Below are 9,325 nucleotides of genomic sequence, written 5' to 3'. Positions count from 1 at the left end.
AGTGCAAACCTATCTATCTATCTATCTATCTATCTATCTATCTATCTATCTATCTATCTATCTATCTATCTATCTATCTATATCTATGTCTGTCTGTCTGTCTGTCTGTCTGTCTGTCTTCAAAGAGGGCGTTCTCCATCCATATTTTAAACAACATTGTCTCTGATTGAAAGCAGTAACAATTGCTTCTGTTTGGTGCACCAGTGTCACACCAGTATGAGGCCAGTAAATGTCTGTGCAGTTTTGTGTCCCTGATGTAATGCTAATTTAGACAAAAGGGGCCGTTGCCAGTCAAATTTAGAGCATCAAGTGGAACACTTACATGTTTAATGATAATAAAAATATGCAAGGAGGCCTTTGTGCACGTGCGGTATCTGTGAGAGAGAGCTGTTTGTGGGTGTGTTAATTTCCAACCGTCCACAGCTACTGAAAGCCAACGTGCAACATGTGATTATATCAATAAGAACATCCCGAAGCAACTACAATTAGCTCAGAACTGAGGTAACCCAGCACACAAACACTTCCTTTAATGTTACACTAACAAACATTATACTGTATAAATTAAATGCAATAATTGTTATCTTACAAAAGTCAGAAGATGTGATATTTGACATTGTGTTTTGTTTGTTGCTGTTTAAAAACAGTACAGTTTTTTGGATAGTGGTTGCTATCTAAAACTATTTTAATCATTACATTCTTCCTGGATCACAGAGTGCTGACTGCTTCACACAGTTGACTGCAGAGGCTGCTCTAGCAAAACCAGTGACATTTTTGGACACTGCTAACTGGAGCAGAGATGGAAAAAAAGTCTGCTTTTTTCAACACTTCAGTAATAAGAGTACATTGTGTTGTGTCTCTTTAATAATCAGTGCCAGACAACAAAGTGGTATCCTCACTACCATGTTTTGATTTTCAACTCCATAACTTTTCTTCATTTATTGCATCACTGTCTTTCCAAAGCTGCCGTATGGCTGTTGCCGTTTTCCGTTGAACAGGTTAGAAAAGCGATCCCATGACCACTGTTTTCTTTTGTGAACACGGGGTTAGTCTGAATAAATGCCTGGTATAAACTCTTCTGTTCTGACTGGCCAAACATGAGCAGCCTGTAAGCAGGAGGACATTCAACTTAATGAACATGTTTGGACTTGTGTGAATCCAGGACAGATCGGAGTACCAGCAGGTTGTAGTAAACAATTCCTATGTAAATACACAATTATTACATTCTCTGCTATTCAATAAAAAAATATGTGCAAATAACTGAACAAATCAAACAACAAACCTTGAGTTAAAAAAAAAATTAATAAACCTCGTTACAACTGACTCCGTTGATGTCTATATACAATATGGATATGCAAGAACATAGTCTTTGATTTTGCTGAGTCCTGGTAGGGAGTTTAAATCTTCAGCTCTGTACGTGCGTATTAGAGCCCTCCTGCACATCTGCTTCAGCAGCTCAGGACGCTGCTTGCGGTACGGCGTGGTCAGCTTGCAGGAGGAGCTGCTGTAATAAGCGAGCAGCGAGAAGAGTGACGTGAACGTCCTTTGGCTGCCACACAGGCTAAAGAGCAGGTCGTTCAGTTGGATGCGAATGCTGATGGGCCCTTCATCGCTCTGGTAGCTCAGAGTGAAGAAAATGTCCGGCTGGCAGCTGTCTCTGCACCAACACAGCAGCACCACAGCAGTTAGACACAGCCCTCTGCCCACTTTAGCGGAGTTTTTACTTTGCACACACTGCTTTTAGTGCGATCAAATCAAACTATCGTCAACGTCATTATTGATCAATCTGTCCGAGTTTTTTTCCCCCAGATGTGGGAGCGGAAAAATTACCTGATCAAAAAGGTCCCCAGCTGTGCGGACGCCAGTATTCGGTGAGCCTCTTCCATGGTCATCGACCTCCAGTAGTAATCACTGTGAAGTAGCTGCACGTACGTGGTCCTGACCAGTTTATACTGGGCCAAGCTGCTGAATGGACGCAGGTGAGTCGGCAGGCTGCTGGCATCGGCTCCATTTACGTTCTGCAGCACAGAGGGTGAAGTGATGACGTGCAGCCACGACAGTGTTCCATCTGATTAGATCAATAAGTGACGTCCGTGACCCTCCAGCCTCTTAATCATATAAATCCGGATGTTGGACGTTCTGCCTGGCGATTTTAGAGGACGGTGCCATAGTCCCCACATGAGCAGCTGAATTATATAAATGGAATAAAGCTATTTCTTTCTCCTGTTGGGCAGATGCTTTCCTGAGGTGGACAAATGTGTCATACGTAATATAAATGGTTATTCTTCCTTTTGTAGCACTTTGGCAGCTTACTTACAGCTACAGTGCTCTTTAAAGTAAGTGGTTTGACCACGGCTGAGTGCTGACAAATTGAACATTGAGGATCAGGTAGATATGGTGGTCTAGAGAGTCACGGTACATTTGCTTATCTGTGAAGATAATCACCGACGGGCACGAGTCTGCCCCTTGCGTGACAGGTTTCGCTTGTTGCTAACGCTGATGTGGTAACTCGACGAGGACTCACCTCCTCCCAGGTTTCAGCTTCTTCCTCAAAGCTGAGTTTGTTCCACTGCAGGAATTCGAGCTCTTTCTCTGCACTGTTGCGTCTCTCCGAGGTCAATGTTTGCTGTGGTCCCGCAGGCTCCTCGGGAAGTTCAGTTTGGGTCTGCGCGTCAGCCCAACTGACAGGTTTCTTGCTTTTTACACCTGTTTTGTGGAGGTTGTCCCTCACCATCCTACAAAGCCCACCCATGAGTACACAGCTCAACTGCTCTGCCAGTTCCTCCACTTTTCAACAACCATTTTTCCATCACTGATGAACAGCAGCCGTTCTGTCCCTCCTGAGAATAGATATCACAAAAAAAACATGGTAAGCAACAGAAAATTGGGGAAATGTTGAAGAGCTAAAGCCCCTTTTTACTCAACACCTCTCTGCTCATATCATCACCCACATGTGACCACAATTAATGGATACATTACTCCTAAAAAACAACTTCTTTTCCGCAAAACATTTATTCAAAAACCTGTGTGTGTGTGTGTGTGTGTGTGTGTGTGTGTGTGTGAGTGTGTGAGAGAGAGAGAGAGCGCGCAAGAGAGATAAAGCTTACTTTCACTTTCAAAGTTACGCACAGAATAAAAGGAGTAAAAAGGAGGTAGAAAACTTCTTTCTTCTGCTTTTCTTTCTACTTTCACAGGTGCTTTTGTAACAGATGGTTCATTTCACTTTTTTCTGTGTAGCGTTAGTTTTGTTTTCAGGGAAGTCGTAAAGTTCTTCGAAAAAGCGAAAGAGTTCAAGCACAAATATGAATGGACCTAACAATAGCTCATTTAGTTTTATTAAAGTCTCTAAAACAAATCATTATTATTAATCGTTATTTTATTCTCCTGTCGACCGCTTTGTCCTAAAAAACTTGACCCCCTAAACAAATCAGGAATCTTTTTCTTCTAAAAAAAAAAAACCCAAACAGTCGGAGTCCAATTTCCTGCCTGGTTATTTGTTATTCAGTGATATTTCGTTCCAGGTCTGCAGCCTGTTCTGTATCATCCTAAAGCCCTTCCCTCAACAGCAGCCCTTCTAGTCCTGTCTGAGGATCCGTGGTTCTCAAGAGAAGCTTACTTCACACCTGCACTGTATTAAGCGAACATGGAATGTAAGGCAACAAGACATTTGACCCTGATTTTACAATACAATGAGACCTTGTCCTCGGAGCAACGTTTGATTGCAGTTGGCAAACAGCTCATTGGTGAGTCAAGATGAGAGCTCCGCTCTCACAGGCCAGATCAGGTTTCACCTTTGGATTTGGAGATTTTTTTGTATTTTTTTTTTGGTGAGTGAATTTGGATTTTTTTTAAAAAAAATTAGGTGAAATTTCACTTAAAGAAATAAAAATCTGAAATTGTGAGTTGAGAGCAAATTAAGCACAAGCCTGTCTTTACAGGCGTTATCACCATCTCATTAACGACACCCTGAAAATAAAGGATTGTTGCACTCTGGCGTGTGACCATAGTAAGAAAACACTCAACAGCAAGAGGGCACAACCTCTACGTAATGAAAAACGAAAGGGTTGTTCACATTTCAAGTCGCTATAACGTCAAATTAAGCTTCGCAATACAAAGTAATACAAATGTTCTCAAATAATCAAAGCCCGTTTCTCTTCTTAGCATTAACCCATTTGAGTTCATGGAATGAAATGGTTTTTATTCTATTCTTTATTCCCCTCTATGCAGCCAAGCCCTACCGACTAAAAGCATCCATCAAATCCATAACTCAACACATCTGTGTACCTACTGGTTCCCGCAGAGCGCCGTTCTCCGAGGTGCCTCTTTAAGTTAGAACGCTTCACTAACACTTTACTTTCTGTTCGGGGACTATACGCAAACTTCTTGCTAAGACACATGCGCCTCTCGCTCCCCGTTTTTGTGGCTGCTTTTACTTTCACTTTGACACAGCGTTTCTTCTAAGTCACGTGACCCAACTCTCAACTGTGACTCGCTGCATGTTCAGCAACTCTGCGGGCTGCCCTACACACCAAACCATGGGATGCGGATGTTTAATTGGGTTTTTAAAAAAAACAAAAACGATTACTGTAACATGTAAAATGTGCACTGACAAAAATTAATGTATTTAAAGCTGATAATTATATGAAGTGAACCGACTGCACCTGAAACGATATGCGCTGCAACCATATTGAATGCCGCTATAAATTACATGGTTAAGCTGAATTTGTCAATCAAATAAAGAGTTTATACAAGTCCCTCACAGGTGGGTAACCGTCTCCGATCAGAGCTGGAAGTGAAAGTGAGACTCACCACTTTGCATCAGCCTGTGCGGTTCTTGGGTCAACAAAATTGGAGCATGTAGAAGCTGCAGGTGAGACGACGGCTGGAGGCCAGAGGCAGCTGATACACAGCCACAGCAGGGCCCCACACCCTGCAAGAGGATAGATCAATTCTAGGAAATGGAATTGTAGTCCAGAAATGCCAGGTAGGTGTGGCGAGACTGTTTAGAAGAACTTCTCCTTTTCTCTTGGAAACCAAAGCTTTTCCCAACCCAGTCTGACCTGTAGCCCCACCTGTCTCACACTCTGTAGGGATCCAGGGTTGATTCGAGCCGACCAGGGTTGTGAACTTTCCTGTTCAACCTCCTAGCCGCTTCTGTCCATTACGGAGTATTTATTTTTCCATGGCAACGGAGAGGACGCATTGCTGCTTTTTTACACATTAGAAAATCCGCTGAATCCAACGAGCAAAACAAGCACGTGAATGCGCATACATGTTAAGAAACCTCTTTTTTCCCCCGCGTTTGGATCAATCCCACACTTCTAAATGTTTTCTGGGGTACTGCCACTAAGGGGTGACGGACGTGCTTGGTGATAAAGTTTGAGGGGTTCTGACGCATCCTTCATTTTATACAGTAAAAAAAAAGACTTCACATTAATCAGATTGCACACAGCATCAAGGATTTAAACATTTATTATCAGGGAAGATCTTCCGAACACCTCAGCCAATGTGAGCTCAGGCCGCATTGCCGGTCATCGATTTCTCTTTCCTGCTCTGTCTGTGTATCAAGTAGGCAGCAGCTGTTACAGCAAAGATCCCATAAGTGATTAACACACACTGTAAGAGAGCAGATAGTGACACAAGTGTGAGTCAGGGGGATTCCATTGAAGCACCGGGAAAAGGTTCCCGCTTAATGTGTAGCGTACATTTCGACGGCCCTGCAGGGTGTAACTATTGAGGTGTTTTCTCCAGCCAGTCAGCTCCACAGGAGCAGGAGCTTCAATCCCAAATAGCTGCTTCTGAAGCACACAAAACAGCAGAAGACACAGTTTCAGAGGAAACCAGGCAGCTGCTCATTCTTTCTTTACACTTTTGATCTACATTTGTCCAAATAAGCAGGAAGAGAATATTTCAACTGTTCATAGGAACAGAAAGCTGCCCACACCTTCTATAAGTAGTGGAGAGTTCAGATTAACGAAGCAAAAGTGAAACAATACCCAGGAGGAAACACCTGTTTTCTGCCTGACGGATGTATGTGGCATTTTGCTTGATTGCCATTTGGATAATTAGGGGAGACAAACAGGTTTAACCTGACTCTTTGGAAGAGATAATGAATGTGAATAAACTGAACGATAACTGAACTTTGCCTCTCAGAAACAACTTATTATCCAGTGTCACTCAACCCTGCAGCCTATATAAATCCTTTTAGCTGATTTTATTGGCACACATCTGCTGGCAGCCTGGCTAAAAAAAAGGGTGTAACTAACCTCCTCTATGAAAGTTACTGCAGGGATGATTATCTTTCAGTTGGCAACTTATTTCACCCCAAATGATGAAACGGGCAGCTTCCCTTTACTTAAACAACTATGTCGAAAGACTCATCCTGCGGCCATTATTCTGTTTAATAGTATATTAGTAGAGAAACCACTAAAATCGGGTTATGAGCCGTCCAATGCATTACTATAAACTGAAAGGACAGTGGGGGACCATAACCTTCTAAATATGGCCTGGAAAAAAAGGTCCTAAAAGGTCCTGAAAGGTCGTGAGGGAAGTTTGCTTCCAAGTTCGCTGGAATCAAATCGTGGGGGAAAAAAAAGTAGAACTCAGGGCTGTTAGTAATAATGAAAGTATGAGCGTTGCACATGCACAATGTGTAGGGAACAGAAGAAGAAAACCACAAATCAGTGAGGCTAGTTGGAAAAAATGCTTCACTTTGCCGGGGAGTGTAAAGATGGAGCAAAGGAAGAAGGTCAGGTGGTCTGATGAGCAGTGGGGCATCGGGGTAAGAAGAGAGGCAGATGAAGTGACGCGCCCATCATGTCCAGCACCTCCTGTATCAGCCTGTGGGGGCAGTGCTGTGTTTTACGGTTGCTGCAGTGGGTCACGTCCAGGTTCAGCAACATCATGGGCCCTAGGAATGAGGTCAGCTGCCTACATGAATATATTGATTGAGGGTTTTTTTTTCTTCCTTGATGGCACAGACATATTTCCAGATGACAGTGGCGGGATTGATCAGGCTCAAATAGTGAAAGAGGTGTTCAGACTGCATCATTTTCACATCAAACTATCGTCATTTGTCCACCACTGAGTCCAGACCTGCGCCCCATTGAGAACCTTTGGGATGTGCTGGAGAAGATTTGCGAAGTGGTCCCACTCTTGGTGAAAAATGAATACAACACCGGACTGAATCAAACTGCAGAAGCTTATGGAAAAGTCACAGCAAACACGTCCGTGATCAAAATTATTTTTAAAAAAAAATAAGCATTGTGACACAAATAGGGTCATAAATTACCTTGACCTGTTGTCCCAATTACAGCTCATTAGACTACCAGATTTAGAACAAAGAAAGTTTGTTTAATTCATGCTGTATGAAATCTGCCAGGGGCAACAACTGAGGTGCTAATAAGGCTTTTTAAAAAGGATTTTTCTGTAACGGATCTCACTATTAATATGAAGAAGGATGAAAAGAACTGTTGTTTTAATAACGCATTCTGCAGTCATGACAAAAATGAATAAAAATGCTAGGAAATTAATACACAATACATTTTATATGTACATATGTCTGATTTAGGTAACAAAGAAACAACCAAGAAAGCAACAACCATTGCTCACGGTAGATTGCAACGACATATTTTCCTCATCCAGTTTTTATCCATCTGTATTACTCCCTTTGCACGTCTCTCATACCTGTAATATTCCACTGCATTTGCTTGTTTTTTTATATTGCAAATTGCATAACTGCTGAGAAATACATCTTATTAGGACCTAATGTGCATAGGGCGTCTCGCTTTTTAACGTATATCTGAATAATTGCGTCTCGACAGATGGACATGCAAACGTTAATCTCTGTTCATACCTTCACCTCCGTTATGAGATGACCGAAGCTGGTAAGTGGGATCCGCGTTTTCACAGGGGACGTCGGCATTGCTGAAACGGCCTGAATGATATTTTAGCGTTGAATCGCTTTTCCATTCATACCGCAGGTCGACAACTTAATTAAAGGCTGTCGGTTGATACTTACTAGGGCTCGTTGCTGAGGGGACGCTTACACAGTATTTACCTGTGCGGACTTCCGGGGTATGTGACGTTTATTCTGTCCAATCATGTGTTTATACGGGCAACAATGATCACCAATAGGAAGAAGGCTCGGGGACGGAACTGGCAAGTAAACAAGGAGCTGCTGTTCCCACATGCACCCACAAGAGGGCGACGTTGTATGAGTTATGTCACTACCGCGTTACGTCAATGTAAAGTGGATAGTTTGGACGATAAAGCAATAATAACTATGTAACAATACAAATATGCTTAACTTACCTGGAAATGGCAATGTTGATACATTCTAATAATTAAACAGGGTGTGACAGTGATATTTCCCTCAATACAAAAATCGCTTCAGAATTTAACGGTAAATCATACAGATTGAGTAGCAGCATAAAAGCCTTACTCTTCCAGTGCATTGCCTCCCACCTATGACATATGCTATCAGATCGTGACTGTTATGACAGGTATGTATGTAGATTAATTTATTTATTCACTGTCAGAAAAAGAAGAGGAAAAGTAGAACTTTTTAATATGTTAGAGTTGCAATAAAATTTTACATCATGTAGCAAATAAAGCATTTTTAAATACATTTTGTCTAAAATTCTGAAGCTTTCACTCAGTCATATTCCCTTGACCATCACGCTGCAGGCGTACAGGCATGAAAATGGCAAAGCTCCAAATAACATCTTTGAGTTTTGTTTTGTTTTTTCCCTGTATGCTGTAAGCGTTGGTTGTTAACTAAATACTTGCCCTTGCGTTGGCAGCCATCAGGACAAATTAAACAGAAGTGTGTAGGAAAACAAACCGAGCAGGTTTGGGCAGAGATTCACTCCTGCGCTGGTTTTAACTGCAGCTCGGCATCACCCTTTTTGAAATACAGTAGTTCAAACAGTGTTCATGACCACCCAAATTCCAAACTCCCATCAGTCTCACTGCATTAATGATATGACTAAAAAGTAGATGTGAAGAGGATGGTGCACATTTTAGTCAGAAATATCACAGCTCTGAATTACAAACCAACAAATTTGTCACACCTGAACAGCTTTTTCAAACAAAAAACCTTTCTCACATAAAATCCGTAATACAACAGGTTCAAATAGTTGACAGAGGCAGTGGTATCATTCACAAATAACCTCCTATGCACACAACAGTTTTAGTCATTTATTTTTGCACTTGAACGTAACACGTCCTCATTAGAAATGGCAAGATGCAGATGTGTGAAAACTGATTCATTAAATCTGACCCAAAGCCCGGTCAACCTGGATGAAAATGAAGCTGCAAGGGCCTT

The 9,325-nt window shown here is 42.0% G+C and overlaps 2 protein-coding genes across 11 annotated transcripts in view; both read right to left on the bottom strand.

The window, feature by feature from the left end:
• The window catches only part of LOC130528082 (caskin-1-like), a 21,383-nt gene extending 21,306 nt beyond the window's left edge, over positions 1-77 (bottom strand). The window contains exon 1 of one of the 5 annotated variants that reach the window (XM_057037044.1): positions 1-77. This exon is cut by the window's left edge and continues 739 nt beyond it. The gene's annotated coding sequence lies outside the window, so the exon portion shown is untranslated. The other 4 variants (XM_057037045.1, XM_057037043.1, XM_057037048.1 and 1 more) reach the window with 4 other exon arrangements.
• Positions 78-497: 420 nt separating this feature from the next.
• On the bottom strand, positions 498-8,126 carry LOC130528086 (suppressor of cytokine signaling 1-like). 6 transcript variants are annotated; one of them, XM_057037058.1, is made up of 5 exons: positions 8,018-8,126; positions 7,853-7,933; positions 2,522-2,837; positions 1,828-2,015; positions 498-1,654 (listed from the first exon to the last, which is right to left on the bottom strand). In XM_057037058.1, the coding sequence occupies exons 3-5, from the start codon at positions 2,747-2,749 to the stop codon at positions 1,333-1,335; spliced, it is 738 nt and encodes a 245-aa protein (XP_056893038.1). In that variant the 5' UTR covers positions 2,750-2,837; positions 7,853-7,933; positions 8,018-8,126; the 3' UTR covers positions 498-1,332. The 6 variants fall into 6 exon arrangements, with proteins under 6 accessions (XP_056893038.1, XP_056893037.1, XP_056893035.1 ...); XM_057037057.1 differs by having other exon boundaries at positions 7,853-8,040; XM_057037055.1 differs by lacking the exons at positions 7,853-7,933; positions 8,018-8,126 and adding an exon at positions 4,807-4,824.
• Between the last annotated feature and the right edge of the window lie 1,199 nt (positions 8,127-9,325).

The sequence above is a fragment of the Takifugu flavidus genome, chromosome 6 (genome assembly GCF_003711565.1).
Source record: "Takifugu flavidus isolate HTHZ2018 chromosome 6, ASM371156v2, whole genome shotgun sequence".
Classification (NCBI taxonomy): Eukaryota; Metazoa; Chordata; class Actinopteri; order Tetraodontiformes; family Tetraodontidae; genus Takifugu; species Takifugu flavidus.
Note: the sequence above shows the minus strand (reverse complement) of the source record. Positions and strands in the feature narration are given on the sequence as shown.

Excerpts from the sequence above, each read along its gene's own strand:
- LOC130528086 (XM_057037058.1), bottom strand. The coding sequence starts at position 2,749 with ATGGGTGGGCTTTGTAGGATGGTGAGGGACAACCTCCACAAAACAGGT. Across the intron at positions 2,016-2,521 it reads AAGCTGAAACCTGGGAGGAG|AACGTAAATGGAGCCGATGC; the intron begins GTGAGTCCTCGT and ends TCTGTGCTGCAG. Across the intron at positions 1,655-1,827 it reads CTGGGGACCTTTTTGATCAG|AGACAGCTGCCAGCCGGACA; the intron begins GTAATTTTTCCG and ends GTGTTGGTGCAG.